Consider the following 23,015-nt stretch of genomic DNA (forward strand, 5'->3'; position numbering starts at 1 on the left):
TCTTGTCACTAGTCATGTGGTTTGTACATCCACTATCGAGGACCCACTCAGTGGCTTCGGGTTGATCATCCTTGGCACCCTTTGCCATGAAGCAATAGGTGGGCACGTAGTCATCATCCCCTTCATTAGCTTTGTTGGTGAGGTTATTTTCTTCAGTGTTGAAGATAGACTTGCTGACGAATGCAGTAGAGAGAGCTAGGCTCGCCACTCCGGATTCGGACTCCTCAGATGACTCCTCTTCCTCATTTTCTTCAGATTCAGCCTCAGAGTCCATTTCCTTGCCAATGAATGCCCTGGCCTTCTTGGAGCTGCTCTTCTTGTGATGTGAAGGCTTTGAGGATTTTGATGATGATGATTTTGAGGATTTCTTCTTTTTCTTCGCATCATCAGAACTGTAATCCTTGTATTTCTTCTTCTTTGATTCCTTTTCCCATTGAGGACAGTCTTGAATGTAATGACCAAGCTTCTTGCATTTGTGGCAGAGCCTCCTCTTGTAGTCACTTGATGAGGAATCATTGCTCCTTGAGGGTCTTCCAAGGCGACCACGTCTTGAGAACTTTTGGAACTTCTTCACGAGCAGAGCCAGATCATGGCTCAGTTCTTCAGGATCACCAAGTCTGCTATCAGAGTCTTCATCTTCGGACTCAGATACTGCCTTGGCCTTTAGTGCACGTGATCTGCCATAGCTTGAACCATAGAGATCTCTCTTTTCAGCAAGTTGGGACTCATGAGTATTTAGCCTCTCGAGAATATCAATGGGATCAAGTGACTTGTAATCAGCACGTTCTTGTATCATCAATGCCAGAGTGTCAAATGAGGAATCAAGCGATCTCACCAATTTCTTCACCACCTCATGGTCAGCGATGTCAGTGGCACCAAGTGCTTGAAGCTCATTTGAGATGTCAGTGAGGTGATCGAAGGTTTGTTGAACATTTTCATTGTCGAGTCTTTTGAAGCGGTTGAAGAGATTGCGAAGAACATCAACTCGAGAGTCACGCTGAGTTGAGACTCCTTCATTCACTTTGGACAACCTGTCCCAGATAAGCTTTGCTGTCTCCAAAGCACTCACTCTGCCATACTGTCCTTTGCTCAGATGGCCACATATGATATTCTTCGCTTGAGAGTCGAGTTGCTTGAATCTCTTCACATCAGCAGCATTCAGAGAAGGTGTGACTGAGGGAACACCATTTTCCACAACATACCAGAGATCGTTATCAATTGCTTCAAGATGCATTCGCATCTTATTCTTCCAGTAGGGGTAGTCCGTCCCATCGAAGGTAGGACACCCAGCAGAGACCTTGATCATACCTGCGGTTGACAAAACTAAAACCCCAGGCGGTTAAACCAAAATCACACAAAACAAGGGAGTACCTTGCTCTGATACTAATTGAAAGTGCGTTATATCGACTAGAGGGGGTGAATAGGCGATTTTTATGAAATTATTCACTGAGGAATTTGCCGGTGAGGAAATTCCTTAGCGAAGAACTACTAGCAGCGGAATAAGTACTCAAAAGTAAACATAACAGAATACAAGCATAGTCATCATGATGAAATGAAGACAGGCACAGAGTACAGGAAGCGTAATCACAGGATAACACAGGATGAAGACAAACAGACTGAAGAAATTGAACTGAGGAAATTGAGAAAGTCTTCAGTCAAAGTCTTCAAACACAGATATGAACAAACACACAACACAGTTATGAGGAAATTAAAGAGTTGAGGAAATAGAACTAGTAAGCTTGGTGAAGAAAATGATTTGGTAGACCAGTTCCAACTGTTGTCTCAGTTGTACGTCTGGTTGGAGCGGCTGAGTATTTAAACTCGAGGACGCACAGTCCCGGACACCCAGTCCTGACACGCAGCTCAGGACACCCAGTCCTCACCGTATTCTCCTTGAACTAAGGTCACACAGACCTCGTCCAATCACTCGTGGTAAGTCTTCAGGCGACTTCCAAACCTTCACAAACTTGGTCACTCGGCGATCCACAATTCCTCTTGGATGCTCTAGACCATGACGCCTAACCATCTGGAAGAAGCACAGTCTTCAAAGGTAACAAGCTTCGGATCCACGCAGGATCAATCTCTTCAGTGATGCTCAATCACTTGGGGTTTGTAGGTGTTTGGGTTTTTGGTTTTTCCTCACTTGATGATTTTCGCTCAAAGTCCTCAAAGGATGGGTTGCTCTCAAATGACAAGTGTCAGTTTCTCTCGGAGCAGCCAACCAGCTAGTGGTTGTAGGGGGCGGCTATTTATAGCCTAGGGAGCAGCCCGACATGATAAGACATAAATGCCCTTCAATGATATGACCGTTAGGTGGATAGATATTTTGGGACAGCTGGCGCATAGCACAGCAACGGTCGGAATTTTGAGTAGTAAAATCCTCAGGGCTATCATGTTCCTCACTATGTAGGCAATCCGCACTGGCGAATTCCTAACTCCTCAGTCAGGACAAATTCCTCAGAGACCAGAAGAACTTCGTCTCTGTCACTGAAGAAATTGACTGAACTGTATGAGATTTCCAATGGCTTCACTCAAAGGGATTGGTAGGTGTAGGATTTTGAGTTGAGTATCACATGGAAATTTTTCCTTAGTATTTCCTTGACCCCCTTTAATAGTACGGTGTTTCCTATGACTCAAGAAAGAGAAAAATAAAACTATGAAAACGAAAGTCTTCAAGCTTCATATTCCTCGCATGAATATCAAGTCTTGACGGACACACCAATTTCTTCACTTTCAAAGTCTTCATGAAAGTCTTCAGAAATACCAAAATCTTTAGTCGAAGATATTCATTTTTAGGGGTCGACTTTTCCTGTAAATATCAAACTCCTCATAGACTTATAGACCTGTGTACACTCACAAACGCATTAATCCCTTAACTTATAAGTCTTCAATACACCAAAATCACTAAGGGGCACTAGATGCAATTACAGTGACAGGCCTAGAAATTTTAGAGAAGTGCTTAATCAATCTCCTATAGAAACTATCATGACCAAGAAAATTTCTTATACCTTTGGTATCTCTAGGACATGGCATTTTCTTGATAGCATTTACCTTAGGTTTATTGACCATAATGCCTCTTTCAGAAATTTAATGACCAAGGACTATTCATTCGTTTACTATGAAGTGGCACTTCTCCTAGTCCAGGACAAGATTTTTTCTTTCATATCTCTACAAAACTTTGTTAGGATTGTGCAAGCAATCATCAAAAGAAGTCCCATAGACGAAGAAGTCGTCCATGTAAACTTCAACAATTTTTCACAGAAATTAGAAAATATAGCAGTCATGCATCTCTTGAAAGCTAGCGGGTGCATTGCATAAAGGCATACATCTGTAAGCATAAGTTCCAAAAGGACAAGTAAAAGTGCTTTCTCTTGATCATCGGGTTGAACAGGTAATAGAGAGAAACTAGAATGACCATCTAGAAAGCTAAAGTTTGTATGTTTAGACAATTTTTCTAGCATTTGATCAATAAATGGGAAAGAATAATGATCATTCCTGGTAGCTTTATTTAATTTTCTGAAATTAGTAGCCACTCTATATCCAGTAACTACTCTTTGTGGAATCAGTTCATTTGTATCACAATAATGCCACCTTTCTTGGGGACGCAATGAACATCACTTACCCATCTATTATCAGCTATGGGATAAATTATACATGCCTCTAGAAGTATTAGTACTTCATTTCTGACCACTTCCTTCATTTTATGATTCAAGCAAGGTTGATTATCAACGATAAGCTTAATTAGCATCGGGATCCATATTAATTTTATGTTGACACATGATTGGGCTAATTCCTTTAAGATCATCCAGAGTATAACCAATCACAAACCGGTCTTTCCTGAGAACATTCAATAATATTTCTTCCTCATGAATTGAAAGGTTAGAATTGATAATAACATGATATTATTTTCATCTGGATACGGTATGTCTGGAATTGTTTTAAGTTCAAAAATAGGATCACCCTTGGGAGGTGCAGGCTCTCCCAAAGTTTTAAAGGGAAAATTATGTTCCAGAATATTCCTTGCATAAATATGATATCATCTATTTCTTTTCTTTTACGCATATTATTCTCATTCTCATGTTCTAATAAGTATTGCTCTAGAGAATCAGTAGGAGGCATAGCTATGGGAGCAAGGCTAACAATTAAATCATCATGAGGTAAATCTTTAGCATGATGTTTTTTGGTGAACTTAGAAAAACTAAACTCATGAGATTCTTCAGCAAACTTAATAGTATTTTTTTCCTTTTGCAATCTATAACATCACTAGTGGTATTCAAGAAGCGTCTACACAAAATTGTAGGACAAAAGTTATGTTGTTTAGATCCAAGTACCAAGAAATCCGTAGAATATTTAGTTTTTCCACATAGAACTTCAACATCCCTCATAATTCCTAAGGGTGAAATAGTATCCCCATTTGCAAGTCTAATGGTAACATCAATTTCTTCTATCTCATAAGGGGGAATATCATGCATAACTTCTTGATAGAGAGTAAAGCCAATAGCAGTTATACTAGCACCCAAGTCACGTAAACCATGATAGCAATGTCACCAATCTTAACGGAAACAACCGGCATGCCAACAACCCTAGTGGATAAATCGTCTCTAACAAGATATGAAGCTTGCTCACAGAACTGAATAACATGCCCGTAAACATTTTCAACTACAAGATCCTTAACCATGGCTATTTGAGGTTCAACTTTAATTTGTTTGGAATGTTTATGTGCTCTATTGTACCTTTTATTAACCATTGTTTTCCCATGGAATTTTCCTTATGATAAAAGATAGACCCGGGGGCAATAGTTTTCACTAGAGCTTTCTCTCTTGAAAATAACATACGATGAGTAAACGAATTACTGTTGGGCAATTGATAGAAAAGCAAATAATTATGACGATATCCAAGGTAATGATCATGTATATAGGTATCACGTCCAAGGCAAGTGGACCGAAGTGATTCCGCATCTACTACTATTACTCCACACATCGACCTCTATCCAACATGAATCTAGTGTATTAAGTTCATGAAAAACGGAGTAACGCCTTAAGAAAGATGACATGATGTAGACAAGATAAACTCACATATGAATAAACCCCATTTTTACCCTTAATATCAACGATACATACGTATCATGTCCCCTTCTATCATTGGGATTGAGCACCGCAAGATCGAACCCATTACGTAGCACCTCTCCCATTGCAAGATAAATCAATCTAATTGCCCAAATCAAATCAATGGACAGGAGAGAAATATGATGCTATAATAATCATGCATAAAAGAGTTCAGAGAAAACTCAAATAATATTGATGGATAGATCTAATCATAAACTCACAATTAATCGGATCCCAACAAACACACCGCAAAAAGTGATTACATCGGATAGAACTCCAAGAACATCAAGGAGAACATTGTATTGAAGATAAAATAGAGATAAGAAGCCATCTAGCTACTAATTATGGACCCGTAGGTCTGTGGTAAACTACTCACTCATCATCTGAAGGGCATCAAGGATGATGTAGAGCCCTCCATGATCGAACCCTCCTCTGGCAGAGTGCCAGAAAAGGCCTCCAAATGGGATCTGTCAAGAACATGAACTTATGGTGGTGGAAAAAGTATTTTGTGGACTCCTCTATTGGTTTCACGATTTTAGAGAATTTATAGAGGTGGAGTTAGGTCAAACGGAGCCACATGGGCCCCACAAGCCACCCTGGTGCGCCCCACCCCCTGGGCGCGCCATGGTGCCTCGTGGGCCACTCCTACATCTTCTCGTCCCCTCCCAAAGCTTCCAGGGTCTCTTATTGCCTAAAATATATCTCCAAAATGTTTCATTGCATTTGGACTTCGTTTGGTACTGATATTCTGAAAAACCAAAAACAAGCAAAAAACAGCAACTGGCACTGGGCACTAACTTAATAGGTTAGTCCCCAAAAATGATATATAATTTCTTGAAAGTTTATATAAAACATCCAAGATTGATACTATAGTAGCATGGAACCATCAAAAATTATAGATACGTTGGAGACGTATCGCTCATCCTCTTTCACCATAGCCTCCACATCCCACCCCATTGCAATGGACCAATAGCTCACTGAATTGCCACATTGTCTGATGTTTATGTGGTTTTAGGGGCCTTTACTTACCCTATGGATTTTCTTGTCATGGAAATTCCCGAAGATGATCTTTGTCCCATTATTTCTGGAAGACATGTTCTTAACACTACATGGGCAAAGATTGCTTGCAAAAGAGAGGTGGTATCTCTCAGATATGGAGAAGGGGCAAGGAAATTACTTCTCCAGATTCAAGAATCCTCCACAACCAAGTGAGTAAGGTAACAACGAAGACAAGACAATTGCACAACTCGCATCCATTTTATTTTGGGACACTAGCAAATGATCTTGAGAGGAGTCTCACCTATTATGAACAAGGGTCCGAAGACCCAGGTAAAATGGAAACCGATCAACACCTTGATGAGGCACCCGTGCAAGAACCTACCGCTGAGGAGAAATTTGAATACTAGAAAAGAAAGGAGACGAAAGACTACCCCCTCCTAAACTCAAACCTTTTCCAAAAGAATTAATTTATGAGTTTTTAGATGAAACAAATAAATATCTTATTGTAATAAGAGCTAACCTTTCAGAAGAAGAAAACGATAAACACACGGAAACTTTAAAGAAGCACCGAAAAGCCTTCGGGTACTCTATGGATGATCTGAAAGGAATAAGCCCTTCCATATGCACGCAACATATATATATATATATATATATATATATATATATATATATATATATATATATATATATATGCAAGAAGGGACCACACCGGTGCATGAATATCAAAGTAAGTAACTCCTGAAATGAACGAGGTGGTAATAAAACAATTAATTTGTTTACTTGATATAGAAATCATATATCATGTTTTCGAACGTAAGTGGGTGCGCCTGCTCATTGTGCCCTTCATTAATCAAATGCTTGAAAGATTGGCAAAGTTTCTATTACCTCGATAGATACTCTCGATTTTCCTAAATAGTTGTGCATCTCGGTGATCAAGAGAGATCAGCATTCATTTGCCCCTTCGATATGTATTCTTACCGTCTCATGACATTTGGACTTTCTAATGCTCTTGCTACTTTTCAAATATGTATGAATGATATATTTGTTGATTTCATGGAGGAAATTATGGAAGTCTTCATGGACGATTTTCTATCTATGGCACATCATTTAATGATTGCCTTCACAATCTTGAGAAAGTTTTGCAGTCCTTTGAGGACACTAACCTGGTTCTACACTGGAAGAAATGCCACGTCATGGTAAATGAAGGTATTGTGTTGGTTCACTTCATGGCAAAGTCCCCATGGTCCAACCAAATAGCAGTGTTCCGGCGTATGTTTGCTTTCGATTCTCTTGGTTGCTATGAAAAAAAAATTCACTTTGCTCAGAGTGCTCACAACGCCTTCTGCGCCTGCTCACTTCCTGGGGCTTGCTTGCCGCTCGCTGTAGGCCGACCCAACAACACACGAACGCAGTCGTCGTTCTCTGCAAAAGCTCAATCATTTGACCAATGAAAAGCACGGCTTGACCATTGATAAGGACCACTGACCACTCAACGTTCACCACTAACTTTTAAAAAGATCATGGATTTCAAAACATTCACAAAATTGAAAAAAAGGCAAGTTCAAAAAGATCATATATTCGGAATAATTTCACAACTTGGAAAAAGTTCTTGATTTGAAAAACTTCACTAAAATATAAAAAGGTGATGAACTTAAAAATCACAAATTTGAAAACAAATATGACTTGAAAAAGTTCGTAAATTGAAATCATTCATGAAAATGAAGAATGCTCACAAATTTGAAAAACAAAATCAAACTTTTGAAAGAAGTTCATAAATTTGAAGAAAATCATGAATTTTTGAAAGGTTCACTAAGTTGTGAAATGTCTATGAATTGAAAAAAAAAGTTTACGGCTTGGAAAAGTTCGTCATTTGAAACAAGTTTGCAAACACGAAAAAAATCATCAATTATAAAAAATCATCGATTTTTGTAAAAGTTGATAAATCTGAAAAAAGTGCACGAAATTTTCGAAAGGTTCACAAATTTAAAAAATGTCCGCGCATTTGGAAAAATTAATAACAGAAACCATAAAATAAAAAAGATAATAAAAAATGAGCAAACCGAGCAGACAAGTGCTGGGAAAAAAGAAGAAATCTAGCCCGAAAATAAATAAATAAACCAGTCCAAGAAAACCGGCGGGAACATTCCAGAAGGTTTCGAAAACCGGTGAAGGAGGAGGCAATGATATGGGCCAGCGGCTAGGGGAAAACGAAGTGGGCGCTGCTTACGGATTGTTCTGCACTTGGCATGTTAAGCGCAAAATAGCATTTTTCTCTCTCCTGTTCGCTTGCAGTTTTCAAGCACTGCGTCCAAATGATTTATATTATGGGTTTTCCCATTTAGCGTGTATCTGTGCTGGTTCTATGGTTTTGTTTATTTCATTTTTCATTTTCAATTCGCAGTTTTCCTGATTTTTTATAATTAACACAAAAATATTATTCATAAAAAAAACTGTAGAAACATTTTATTAAATAGTGATTGAAAAATATACATAGTTAAAAAAATTGACTTGCAATTTTATAATCCATGAATATTTTTTAAAATACGTGAATATATATTTTAAAACCATTAGCCTGTTTATTTTTCCTGAGCCAACTTCGTGTCTTTCCAAAGGGGCAAGTGCATTTGGTGTCTCCGTACTAGGTATATTTATTTCCATAGATATTTACAAACCATGATCACGTCTCCAGGCCGAAGGATCGACACTAAATCCCAGTCGTGTCTTTCAAATATTACCAACTTCCTGTAGGCCATATTTTGGATAAAATTTCTCTGTTATTTTTCCCCGTTGCTAGGTTTTTGGTGATGCCGTTTGTGCGCTTGTGCATGTGTGCACGTGCTCACTCACGCACAATCTGCATTTTTTGTAAGACTTCTTAGGGTCTTTTTTTGACGGCGATCTCTTTCGCTTTCCTTCTTTAGAAACTATTTGTGTAGTCTTTTTTTCAGAAAGGAAGTATAAACTTCACTCTGCGTGCAGATATAAGGTCCGGCGTGTGGGAATCTTGTTAGCAAATGCATGTAAAGCCTTTGTAGTTAGGATAGGGCTCGTTGGAAGAACCTTATTAGGATGGATGGTAGCGTGCATCATCATTGTTTGCTGCTTCGTGCATACTGGCTGGGGAGCTCCTATTTGACACTCACTACGCCCAATAGGATTGTGACGCACAGGGCACTTCGTGTTGGGCCGACCCATGTAGCCGCGGCACTAATATCAATCCACGGCTACAGTAACGTTCAATCTGCTGTAGCGTTTGCAGGGATACATTTGGCGCGCGGGTCATCAGTTATCGACCGAGCGCGCACCCTGCTTCCACGCTGAGTATGTCTGAGCCGGCCCAACATAGCTCATTTTCCATTTTTCTGTTTTCTCATTCTCATTTCCGGTTTTTCTCATTCACATTCTGTTTGTTTTTGAAACTATTTTTAAAATATGCGAGTATTTATTACAAATTCTTCAACAATTTTCCAATTTCGAACAATTTTCTGAGACTAGTGAACATTCTTTTGAAACTCGCGAAAACATTCTAAATGTATTATCATTTAAAAAGTTCACAGACCATTTTTTATTCCGTGAATATTTTATGATTTCTTGACACAATTACTAAAATTCACATTTTCGGAATTTTTGATCCTGTTTGTAAGCCCGAATTATTTTAAAGAAGAATACAACAAAAAATTAAATGAAAAATGTGAAGTTAAAAACGAAAAAAGAAAGCAGGGCGCGTCCAGCCCGCAAATGGGCCAGCCCAAAGTGGCGTGCCGGGGGGGAATGGAGGGTGTGCGCTGGCTTGTTTCACAGTGCGCACAGCGCTAAATAGGATAGTGCCCCTTTTTTTAGTTCTCTTTTCTTTCTCAGTGACAATTTTTTTTTGAAAAAATGTTTTTCCGTAAATATGACCAAATTTAAAATTACTAGGCATTTTTTTTGTAAAACCAAAACATTTTTTTACAATTTTACACATTTTCTGAAAAAACGGAACAAAATGTGAAACGCGAACAATTTTTTGAGAAAGCTATAATTTTTGGATATTACCCATAAAATATGAAATTGCAAAAGAATAATAAAACATGAACATATCTTGAATTTGTGAACAAAATTTGTGTTTAAGAACATTTTCAAAATTCCTAAACATTTTTTAATTTTGGAATACATTGATAAAATGCGAATTGTTTCTGAATTTATGTAAAATTTTTGAAATCATAATATTTTTTGTATTTCGAAACTTTTTTGAATAGATACAAGCACTTTTGTCACTCTTTTTTTGAATTTCTGAAATTTTTATGAAATTTCTTTGCAAATGCGAAAACAGGAGCATTTTTGTAATTGAAAAATGAACTTGAAATGTACAAAAAAGGAAATGGTAGAGAAGAAAAAAAAGTAACTGCAAAGATAAAAACCAAAATGGGTCGGCCCAGGTGGTGGGAGCCCTTGTGTGAAGCCCCGACTACGCCGTCGTAGCGGCACATATGATTTGCCACTGGCTGGCTACAAAAAGCAATTGAAACAGGCCGGCTGTCCTAGCTTTGTTGCCGAATGATCCAGCAGGCCTTTTCTACACACATGCTCGACCACCGAGAAACCAAAAAAAAAAGACAAAAGTCGCTATGATGGCTTTCACTGTACAAAAATCGTGGAGGTCATAATTATAAGGAAAGACATGGTGCTCATGAAGAATGAATGTGGTAACTCCTAGCCAAAAGAGTAAAGAAATATTTTCACAGAAAAAGAAGAAATATGGTACTCCCTCTACTTTAGTGATCTAAAACATCTTATATTAGTTTATAGAAGAAGCACTTAATTAGCGTGTACCAATGACTTGCACACGGATTATCTTTTTCTTCAAGGAAGAACATGCATGGATTAATTTACAATCTACAAGCACATGTACAAAACGTAGACGTACCGTGTATGTACGTACATGGCAGCACACATACACACAGAGTAAGTAACCAGCTAGCGCACTGTTACTTCCTCCGTAAACTAATATAAAAATGTTTAGAATACTAAAATAATGATTTAAACATTTTTATATTAGTTTACAGAGGGAGTAGTTCGCAAACAAATAAAAAGGCCAGCACAGTGTGTTGCACTCTTGCACGTACACATGCATGCATACGGGTACGTAAGTGGAGTACATACGTACACGTGACAGATACATGCACGTACCCGCTAGCAATGTGCATGACGTGCGTACGTGTACATATACACGTACGCTACATGTATGTATGTAATGCAGATGTAGATTAGGATAGGGCTCATGTGAGTGTCCTCCTGTGCCGACCAGGCCACCACCTTGCATGATCCGATCCATCCATCAACTACCATTTATGTCTGGGGCCGCCGGCTGCCCCCTGACCCTCCTCTGCTGCCGTTGTTCCCCGCGCCGTTGCTGCTGCTGCCGCCGGTGGCATGAGTTCCGCCGTTGGAGTTGGCGCCGCCGGCCTCGATGCGGCGGAGGTCGTCGACGAGCCGGTCGTAGTGGCGCCTGACGTCGTCGGCCGTCTTGCCGCCGCCCACGGCGGCGGCGACGCGGTCCCAGCGGCCGGGCGTGTCACGGTCGTACGTGTCCAGCGCGCGCTCGAACCTCTCGTTCTCGCTCTCGCTCCACGCCGCCATGACCGATCAGATTAAGCTGAGCTAGCCAGATGGGTGTTCTTAATCTGTCTCTGCGACTGGCCTACGTGTGTGTCATTGCAAACCAAGTGTTCCATATATTTATACTAGCTAGCTCGACCGTAGGAAATTAATTAACTAAACCAAATGCAAATGCAAATGCGATGCAAAAGGCAATCGATCGATGTCACAATGTTAATCTAGTTGCAAATTGCAGGAATTGAATCGGGAGGTGGCTAAGCTACCTACCTAGATTAGCATTGGCGAGCAAAACTACTGGATGGCATTTTATTCCCATCCCATGTATATATGTTTATCACACAAAATCAAAAGGTTTCAGTTGACTAACAAAAGTTAAAGGCACAAGAAATTCTGAGAAAACCAATGGTTTTGCCAATAATAGGGGATCTAATAAATCAGAATCTAGATCCTCTGTCTTTATGGAAATTAATAAGATAAGCTTAGCCAACCATGTCCAAATTTGGTGGCATGGATGGCCCATTGCTAGTAATATATAGATGAGGATACTCCAAATAGCTAGGTTCCACTCCCATTCCCATCCATCCATCAGAGGCAAAAATAATAGCACTAGCAATTTTATATAAGTAGGTTAATTAGCATTGTCAAATCTGCCTTTGTGCCCAATATGCATCTAAAAGCCAGGGCATGAACTAGGGGTGTGGCTAGGTCTCAGTCGACTTTGACTTGAAGAAAAAAGAAATGAAAAAAACCTGAAATGAAAAAATATGTACGAATCTCCATGCAAAATCAAAAGAATATAGCAACGATTGAAACATAATGAAGTCTCAGTCAATCGAGACTTAGCAAAACTGATAAGCTAGTCATGAAACGACAACTTAATCTGCCTTCTAACCTCCATAATGTCTTTCTTCTAAGGAATAATGTACGTACGAGGACCATGTATGTGCACATAGATTCCTTAGTGTGCATCGGCTAAACAAGGCGATTATATCAAAGTCAGTGTGCTGACGCATGCGCCCTGCACCTGGGAGAGATTGCAAGCAAACAAGAGCAGTTTCTTAATTTAAATTTACATGGATGGTTTTGAACAAGTACCACGATCATGGTTCTTACTTTCAGTGCAATTTCAGTAAAATTTCGTTACATACTAAAATAACTGCCTTTCTGTCAAAATATTTCGATAACTCCGGTAGTAGAAAAAAATTCAAAATATTTTAAAATTGTTTTTTGAATTTTAAAAATATCTGTTTTGATCTCAACCAAATTCAAGTGGAAATTTCAGTCCTTCGGCCCGAAAGGAAAACCGAAATCACCGACAATGGCTGAAATACTTCTGAAACTAAAATTCAAAACCATGACAGAGGTAGCTGGTTTATCTTATTCCTGGTCATCTTGAAACGAAATATTATGTCGACATGCACAGGCTAGAGAATCTTTCCGACCATATTATTCATCTCCTACGTAAGCGCATCGATTAGCCATGGTTGTAAATATAATCACATAATGCAAAGTGATGCAGGGTGACCAATGCACAATGTAGAGAACCTAGCCATGGTTGTAAATATAATCACACAATGCAAAGTGATGCAGGGTGACCAATGCACAATCTAGAGAACCTGATGCTCGCTAAATACCCCCTCCGTCTCATAATGTAAGACGTTTTTTGACACAACAACAGTGTAAAAAAAAACTGTCTTACATTACAGGGTAGAGGGTGGGGGTATTGATGAAGATGTGAACCATCGAATCAAAGCCGGATGGATGAAATGGCGCCAAGCTTCTGGCATTCTCTGTGACAAGAGAGTGCCGCAAAAGCTAAAAGGCAAATTCTACAGGACGGCGGTTCGACCCGCAATGTTGTATGGCGCGGAGTGTTGGCCAACTAAAAGGCGACATGTTCAACAGTTAGGTGTGGCGGAGATGCGTATGTTGAGATGGATATGTGGCCACACAAGGAAGGATCGAGTCCGGAATGATGATATACGAGATAGAATTGGGGTAGCACCAATTGAGGAGAAGCTTGTCCAACATCGTCTGAGATGGTTTGGGCATATTCAGCGTAGGCCTCCAGAAGACAGGGGTGCGTGGAAGCTTGCTATCCATGTGCCAGAGCCATGAGTTGGTTGCGAGATCTTATGGGTTTCACCTCTAGCCTACCCCAACTTGTTTGGGACTAAAGGCTTTGTTGTTGTTGTTGTACATTACAGGGTAGAGGGAGCAGATATTTACGATGTGTCGTACTAGCATTGCTCCAGGCAAGAAGATAATTCCTACCTCACCTGAAAAAAAAGGGAGATAACTCCTACCTAGCCCTGGAGTATATGGCATTTCCCTGAGATTTAGTCTTTGTAATCTGCATACATGTTGGTACTGATGAGCGGCACAAGACAGTTGACTTAAACCTCATGTTCATGTCATAGCATCGCCAGCGACGACTCAGATGTCACACGACAAGCAAAAAATGGATAGCGGTAATAGGATCCGAATAATGGTGCACCCAGAGAGGGGCAGTCTGCCTGTTGAGTTGTAGTAGACAGTATGATGACACATGGTGCTGCTCTATGAGCAGGAACTCCCGCTTGCTCGCTGGCAGGCGGAGGCGGAGGCGATCAGATCTCATAGTTCCACGTGCTCTCCGCTACGAGCTTCGGTGCTTTGCTTTGATCGGACAGATCGAACGTCGTCGCAACCTGCACAGACAGAGCACGGCAGGATCAGATCAAAAAGCATACCTGTTAGATCAGATGATCTACAAAGTGAAACAACAAACAGACATGTCCAGCCAAATAATCAATCATGTGTTGTGAGGAAGAGGGATACTCTTATTTAGGGGGAGAGTGTATCCTGTGCACCCGGAGTTTATGTGCTACCAGTGGACCGAACATCAAAAACTTGTACTATAAGTACTAAAAAAATCCGAAAATAATTCAATATGAAGAAATACTCCCTCAGTCCCAGAATATAAGAACGTTTTTGACACTATGCTAGTGTTAAAAACGTTCTTATATTTTGGGACGGAGGGAGTAGCATACATCTAACATGTTACAAAATTTCAGTCGTAAATTCAACTCACAGCAAGAGAAACAAAAATAACAAATTCAGTTGTGGTAGTGCAAACAGGCCCAATTCATGGCCCAGTTTAAGTTAACAACATTCATGTCATGATTTGTCTTTTTGTTTCTCGAGGTGTGAGTTGAATTTTTAGTTAAAATTGTAAGACATGATAGACATACATTGTGTTCATGTACGCATTTATTTTGGGAAGTTTTTGCATGAGTTTCTGACATTGGTGCATTGGTAGCACAAGAATCACCGTTGCACCAGATACATGACTCTGGGGGTACACTGCACATATCAGCACTCTGTTCAACAGTCAGTCGCTTCAGTATTTCCTAGTGTTCGAGCGTTGGGTCTTGAAACAGAATCCGATTGGATAATGATGTTTTGAAGACTAGTTCTTACAAAAATCGATGTAATGAGTAGAACATGTACAAGGGACAATGGACAACCTCCTTGGAGGATTACTATTTGCAGACCTGCTAGATAAATCTGTGAAAAACACCACAGGAAGACAGTGCTCTGCATCCTCTCTTATTTCACCGTATTTCAGGCCCTACATGCTTTTCTTATTTACTCAGGGAAGACCAACTAACCTTTGACACCATAGCAATTGGGCTTCACAAAGATAAACCACATATACTAAGTTAAAAATTCTCTTGCTGCACTACATTATTCTCTCTATCTGTTTTGTAAGAGGTATAAACTTGGACAATTTGATGCATTTGCTATGAGATTTTCCTTTGCCCATTCAACATGATATAATTCATGGCTACTATATCATCTAACTTGGGCAATATCAGTTGGACTACCCCCAGGGCTATTCCATAGACAGCAAAAACAAGACCTTAAGATATGTCCGTAAGACGCACTATCAGTTCGACCACCCAAGCAGTAGCACTTTTGGCACACAGCAATTACAGAACACAGCAGCAATTATCCCCAACAACATAAGGCGATGTAGAAAACTGAGAGACAGGAATCCATTATCCAGGCCTTTGTGTTGGCTTGCTAGTAGAGATTAGACGACAATTTGCTGCTACTGCTCTGCTTCTGATGTAAGCCAGCATCCCATGCAATTACATATATGATATATGTATCATGCATCTCATCCAATACTAGAAATAAAACACCATTTTTAGTAAATTTGTCATGATAAATTTTTTGGTTCCTTTAAGGCATGATCTTCTGGTTATCTCATCTACCATCGGAAATACAAGTTGTATTACTATAATGTCTAGGCAAATATACGCACAAATAGTACAGATAACCACCATTACTAAATAGCTTTTCAGCTGTCACTATCCTTAAAGTTTCTTTACCAATTAATAAGTATAATTCAAAGCAGATGTTCAGGGAGCATCAGCTCTCTATACCCATATTTGGGATGAGCAAACTATATCTATACCCACATACATCCTTGTGGTACAAACATAATCACGGTCTTCCATGACTCAGCCAATCCACATCTTCAACCCCTCCCCCCATTTCATCAGTCCATGGGCGTCCCTCTGCCTCCTCAAGTCTAGATCATACTTGGAGTTACCAGTGCTTAAGCAAACTAGACAAAATTTGAGAAATATTGTTGCCAAGAAACTCATAAAGAAGAGTCAATGATGCTTAATTAGATAATCTAGTGCTTGTTCACTAAACAGACCCAATTCCTTCATTCTATTGTCTGCTTAGTTTTTAAGAAAGGAAAAGTTACACCTTCAGTCCTCAGTTCAGGCAAACAAAAACAAAAAGAGAAACATGGTATTTAGATGATGATCTCAAGACACCCTCAGAGCTAGCCTCATTGCAGTAATCTGCAGACACTACAAAATACTAGGAACTATCTTCAGTTGTATATATACAGTGATGTAAAATACTGAAACACAGGAATTCACTATAAAGGGCTTTGTGTTGAATGTTGACTTGCTAGTGGGTCATAAGACAAAGTGGTGCTGCTACGAATCTACATATATCTCAACTGATACTAAAGGAAACCATTGTCCTCCATGACACATCCATATCCTACAGTTTTAGTTTTGTCATATATATTCTTAGAACGCTCATACTATGCTCGTCATGTTCCGCATGCTGTGGTCTGTACTGGATCATTCTGGTGGAGGGACATGATGGCTCTCAGCTGGAATTTTCGTCCCATTACATCTTGTACGCCTGGCAACGGTGTTTCTATTGTCCTTTGGAAAGACAAGTGGCTTGGGCAGCCCTGGCTATGAAATTTCCTTGCGTATTTACCTTTTTCTGGATGAAGATGCTGGATTGAATGTGCTCATGCAGGAGGATCCATCGGTTGAACACCTATCCACTCATTTCACCATCCCGCTCTCTGAAACTGTGTTTCTTGAGCTTTAGCAACTAGCCTATTCGCTCAACGAGCAAGTTCTTAATGAGGATCATCCTGATGATTAATGTTTGGACTGCATAACTCTGGGAGATATTCCTCGGCCAGTTATTACAGTTTTGTGTTAAATGAGCTTCAGGCGCCCAAGGTTTTTTCTCTGGTTAGGACAAGCAAATATCTACTGAAGCAAAAAAGTTTTCTATGGCTGATACTTGTTGATCGGTTAAACACCAGAGACATGATGGAAAGGAGGCACTGGCACATGGAGACTGGGGTTAACTGTGCTCTGTGCTCTTCGGCAACTAGGGAGGACAGGGCTCATTTGTTTTTTCAATTGTGCTTTTCCCTAGGTTTGTTGGAGATTTCCCAATAACTCTTGGGCTGCTCACTTGGAGTTTTCATAAATGATCAGGCTAGCTATGTCTCAGTTTCAAAAGCCCTGGTTTGTTGAAGTTATTGGGTCTGCTCTCTGGAATATTTGGAAACATAGGAACGCTCCAATTTTTTAAGGGGGGCTGCTTCCTTTAGCACAGTTGAAAGTTCTTTTCAAGGACCTACACCTCATTTCCTTCTGGGTGAAAGACAAGCACAGGGAATATTCTTTGGATTGGGTGAGGTCTCTTTAACTTGGGAGCTTCCCTTTTGTGTGGAAGGGGTTTTGTTTTTTTAGCATTTTTTTATCCTTCTCCCTTATGGCTTCTCTGCATCTAAATATTTAGGTCTCCTAACACCCTAACCTCCCTTGTACTTTTTAGCTCCTGATTTTATAATGTAAAAAATACCATAGGGGTTTCCCTTACGGTTTCACAGGTCCAAAAAAGATTGAGTTAGATACACTACACTCTTCCCAAGTTACTCTGTGAAATTAGATTACATTGTAGATCCGTACAGTGAGTTGAGAAACATTGGCAAAACAAATTAAGAACCATATGTGTGGGCTAGGCATGAAATTATTTAAGGGTTTGCAAACCACGCAGAACAAAATTTTAATTCCACTCACCTTCCCTCACTGCTCTAGCTCCCCCATATTCAACACTAGCAATTAATCCACAGAATCATATGTGATCCATACACAAGATCATGGCATTCTGCACTATTCAATGATGCAAGGGTTCCACTGAAAAATGGTGGATTGGTTTCGTTCTAGGCATTACCACAGGCAAGCAAAAATGATGGATCGCATAATCGAGATGGTACCTTGAAGGAGCCGCCGATGCTGGAGCTCCTGGTCCACTCGAGCCCGAGCTGCTTGGTGGAGGCCTGGTAGGTGCCCCTGACGACGTCCCCGGCGTCGAACTTCCTGGCGACGGCGAACTCCCAGGCGTTCTTGGCGGTGTCGTAGACGGGCTCGATGGTGGTGAGGCGGCCGGCGCCGTGCGCGTAGGTGTACTTGACCCGGCAGCCGCCCCCGCCGAGCGCGTGGGAGACGCTGACCTTGTTGGCGGGGTCGAAGGCGATGGAGAGGTCGAGCGCCGTGCGGCCGGGAGGCGGCCCCTTAGGCGGGGGCGCGGGCGCGGCGCCGGCGGCCGGGGCGGGGATGGCGGGCTTGGGCGCGGCGGGCGCGAGGGAGGTGGAGTGCGTGTAGGTGAGGCTGACCCGCTTGTCGAGCACCGTCGCCGAGTTCATGAACTGGAAGCGCACATCCTGCGGCCGCGGCCATCGCCGTCGCCGTCGTCGGCACGGGAGAGAATCAGATGGGATGTGGGAGGGGAAAGGGATGAACTTTAGGGAGGGGATTGGTTACGTGGTACTACCTGGTTGTGGGGCTTGAGGTCGAGGAGGAAGGCGCCGGGCTTCTCGAGGGTGAGGGTGAGGCCGTCGAGGGAGGGGCCGGCGGCGAAGGCGGCGTCGGTGGCGGAGGCGCGGAGGCGGAGGTCGCCGGCGGCGGCGAGCGCGAGCGTGGCGGCCGCGGTGGCCTTGTCGCCCTCGTAGCGGCCCTTGACCGTCGCCTTCATCCCGGCTCGCCTGGGCTTCTCCGGTTCCTTCCCTCCTCGGAGTCTCCGCCGCCGCAGCCGCCGCAGCTGGTGGTGGTGGAACTGGTGCTAGTGCTTGGAGGTTGGACCCAACAACCCTCCCCCCTTATCAACGGCCGGCCTCCTCTCCCGTTTATTTTTTCTCCCCTTTTTCGGTGGCGTGGGTTTCAACGAACAAGAATGGCTTTCCCTCGTGGACTCCGTCGCCCACTATCATCTTCTTGAGCCCAATATCACCCTGCCTTGAGCCCATGACCAGCGTTGTGACTTCTTGTCATTGCTTTCCTAAAAAGAAGAGAGTGTCCAATTTTTTTTACTCAAAAAAAAGAGACAGAAAGGAGTGTGCAATACTATGACATGACAAGATTTAATCTTTCGGATTAGGATCATGATTAAGTTTCAAGAACCACTTTGTTGGTGGGGCAACAAGTATTTTGCAGTGCTCAGGCAACCGGCCGAGAAGGGCGGAAAACCATCGTTGTTCCTGGTTTATGCCGATACAAACTTGCTATCTCGTGTATTTTGGGACGGAGGAACTGCTTATTTTCCCCACAACAGTGTGATTCCATAATCTTGCTAAGGTTGCAAAATGGTGGGACGAAGGGAGTAGTACTTTATAGTGCTCGCTCAACCGAGAAGGGCGGAAAACCATTTGTAGTTTCTGGTTTATGCAAATACATATATCCTACCGCAGCTACAGTACATTACTCTCCACGGTATAGCTGGCTGCGCCCTGGATCCGGTGGCCATTTGCTCAGTTGCAATGCATGCCTTGTATAGTTGGACATGGCCTGCAGTAGAGGGGCGCGTCTAGGTCTCGCATGTAGCGACACCGAAGAATTCCTCACCTCCAAGAGCCTCTGCTTGGGCTGGCCAACTAAAATGTTACATTCGTTTGTTTTTCACAATTTTTAATATTTTGAAATAACCTAAATACATGTGTTTGAAACATCACTTCACTGAAATTTTTAAAACGTTCACCATGCATTAAAAATATTGTTCATGTAATTTGTAAACGATATCATGTGATTCAGAAAAAATGTTCATTACATTTAACAAATGCTCACGCGTTTTAAAATCATGTTCGTGGCATTTTAGAAAATGTTGATACAATGTAAAAACGTGTTCACATATTTTGGGGAAAAAGGTTATTCACATTTAATGAATGTTTGTAATACTTTAAAACATTTTGCACGTTTAAAAAATATTCACGGCATTTATGAAATATGTTTAATGTGTGTTAAAAAAGTCCACCTTGTATTTAAATTTTTTGATGTGCATTTAACAATACATTAATAGTTATTCAGAAAAACAATCATCGTGTATTTAGAAAATGTTTAAAATGTATCTAAAAAATGTTCAACATGTATACAAAAAATATTGAATGTGCATTTGATAAATTTTCAACATGTATTCAAGCAAAAGTTTGTTCAACTTGTATATAGAAAATGTTCTGCATGTATATGAAAAAATTAAAACATGTTTTCAAAAAATTCAACATGTATTTAGAAAAATGAAGAAAAAACAAAAAATTGAACAGAGAAAAAAACAAAGTAAACTGATCCGCAACCGCATGATATCAATAAAGACAACCATGATGGGCTTCCCTAGAAAAAGTGCAACACTACGCACATCCCACTCCAATGCATATATACCACAACATCGTACGGTGGAAATTGACCTTAATCTACCTACAAAAGGTGTAGGAAAAAATAGATCCTAATAAGTCTTAATATGTATCGACTGTATTGTAAGCTTCATCCCGCCACTCAAGGAAGCACGTGGCATGATAAAAACAACGAAAACAAGGCATTGTAGTAAATGAATGTGAATGGGGAGAAAGGAGATGCAGAGAATTATTTTATTTTACACACTACAAACATTTAAATATCTCACAACAGAAATGTCATATCCACGGCCGCCTTGTTTGAACTTCACGGTATTTTAAGGGTGAATTATTTTGATCTAGTCGGCAAAAACATGGAATCATAATTATCTCTCAAGTTAGTTAATGGACATCCAATAAATGTATGATAAATTTGCATACTCCTATTTTCCGAGGGATTGCAGCATAGACATATTTTGCTCTACACAGTAACAACATGGTGTATAATTAAAATACATAGAACATAGAACTATTATGAACAAAGACTAAGCATTAAACAATACCCCTAACAATCACCAAGCCATTTCACCTTTTCAAAATATTTATTCACACCTTGATATTTCTCCCTCTTTTGTTCTTCGGGTCAATTGTATCATAAACTACATCCGGTGACGGTCATGACATAAATCTTAGATTAAGGTTGCAAAGAGAGCCTTGTCACAAGTATAAAAATTGTTTCAATATGCAATGAACATCAAATTTTTAGGGTGACAAATCATACGTTTTTAGCGCAAACTATGTTGTCACAAGGATGTAAATTTCCTTTAGCAAGCACGGCAAAATCCGACATGTTCAGTTTTGCCAGGATTTGTTGTGCTTGCCAATTGAATTGTCATCCTCGGTACAAAATAATTTGCAATAAGTAGTTTAATTTTCCACCCCTAAAAAAAATCTTGAATTGAGTGTCTGGCTGGTCACAGCCCCTTTGGAATGAACAACTGCGTCGGACATAAATAACACGTGAAATGGAAACTAACAAACTTCTGTGGCACCAGCAAGTTTGTTTCCGTCGGTGGCCTTGGACCAGTGGCGGAGCGTGAAGCAAAAATGAGGAGGAGGCAACAGGCAACTGGTTCAGATTTATGAAAAAAATAGCAAGTGACAGCAAGAAAATGCAAGTTCATGTATGTATCAGATATTTAGAGCCATTGGAAAATATGCACATTATATTAATATATAAAAATGTGTACAGAATATAGCAGTCTAAGAGCACCTAAGCATACTGAGGCATTTAGCAAGCTCCTAACCTTTCAGCAAAATACGAGTCAAACATGGATAGTTAGACATCATGGATGATTCGCTCAAGAGTTGCTCTCCTCTTCTTCCGATCTTTGAAGTCAGCAATTATATTTTAAAAGGTGAATTTTGTTGCAAGTTCTCGTTCAACTTGTATAAGCAAGCGAGGTGTTCATCTTCCATTTTGTTGTGCAACCTTGTCTTGATAATCTTCAAGCTAGAGAAGGCACACGGAGAGTAGCGATTCAGTGCCATGGCTCATCTGCATCTTCGATGAAGAAAAAATTCAAAACAAATACTAGAAAAAAAATCATTGTTTGCATGGTTGATAATTGGGTGCGTGAGGTGTGCTTCAAATTTCAAGCCATTTGAACATATGAATAGCTCTTGGGGAAAAAGACAAATTTATGGTCTGTAAAAAAATTATTGTTTATGTATTGTTCTTATCCAAATTTTTTTATTGCCGAGAGCTAGTCATATGTCCAATGATCTAAAATTTGGAGCACGTCGCACGTATGAAAATAGCTACCATGCAAAAAAAGGATATTTTAAATTTTGTTTTGTATTTTTTTATTTTTCATGACCGAGTGCAAATGAGTCTGGACTCAGAAATGAATATTTGGAGATACACATCTTTTTGTTTGGTGGCACACTGTAGTAGCTAGTTCCAAATAGTACATTGATATAATCTCGAACTAAAGTAGACACTACGTACTTGTTCTTACAAGTAGAAAATAGGTCTTTAGTTCTGGTCAGGTCAGAGCTTTAGACCCGGTCCAGCTACGAACCGGGACTAATGGATGCATCAGTCCCGGTTCGAGCGGCCAGGGAGCCGGCTGGGCCTCGGCAGGGACTAGTCTCGGTTCGTCCGACTCCTTTAGTCCCGGTTCCAGACACGAACCGGGACTAAAGGTACTAGTAGAAAACAGGGTTTTGGTCCAGGCCTAGCCAGCCCATTAGTCCCGGTTCAGTCACGAACCGGGACCCATGGGGGCATACGTCCCGGTCCGTGAGCCCAGGTGGTCGGCCGG

The 23,015-nt window shown here is 40.7% G+C and overlaps 1 protein-coding gene and 1 pseudogene across 1 annotated transcript; both read right to left on the minus strand.

The window, feature by feature from the left end:
• Nucleotides 1-11,067: 11,067 nt before the first annotated feature.
• On the minus strand, nt 11,068-11,774 carry LOC125554443 (protein RADIALIS-like 3 pseudogene; annotated as a pseudogene).
• A 2,248-nt stretch (nt 11,775-14,022) lies between these two features.
• On the minus strand, nt 14,023-19,204 carry LOC125553247 (outer envelope pore protein 24, chloroplastic-like). The gene is made up of 3 exons (XM_048717053.2): nt 18,864-19,204; nt 18,307-18,753; nt 14,023-14,392 (listed from the first exon to the last, which is right to left on the minus strand). The coding sequence occupies exons 1-3, from the start codon at nt 19,062-19,064 to the stop codon at nt 14,312-14,314; spliced, it is 729 nt and encodes a 242-aa protein (XP_048573010.1). The 5' UTR covers nt 19,065-19,204; the 3' UTR covers nt 14,023-14,311.
• Nucleotides 19,205-23,015: the final 3,811 nt, after the last annotated feature.

The sequence above is a fragment of the Triticum urartu genome, chromosome 4A (genome assembly GCF_056163025.1).
Source record: "Triticum urartu cultivar PI428250 chromosome 4A, HENAU_Tu73, whole genome shotgun sequence".
Taxonomy (NCBI): domain Eukaryota; kingdom Viridiplantae; phylum Streptophyta; class Magnoliopsida; order Poales; family Poaceae; genus Triticum; species Triticum urartu.

What these genes read in the sequence shown, in the direction of transcription:
- LOC125553247 (XM_048717053.2), bottom strand. Translation starts at nt 19,064, where the DNA reads ATGAAGGCGACGGTCAAGGGCCGCTACGAGGGCGACAAGGCCACCGCG. An exon ending in ACCTCAAGCCCCACAACCAG is followed by an intron (nt 18,754 to 18,863) that starts GTAGTACCACGT and finishes CCGCGGCCGCAG; the next exon opens with GATGTGCGCTTCCAGTTCAT. An exon ending in GCATCGGCGGCTCCTTCAAG is followed by an intron (nt 14,393 to 18,306) that starts GTACCATCTCGA and finishes CTGTCTGTGCAG; the next exon opens with GTTGCGACGACGTTCGATCT.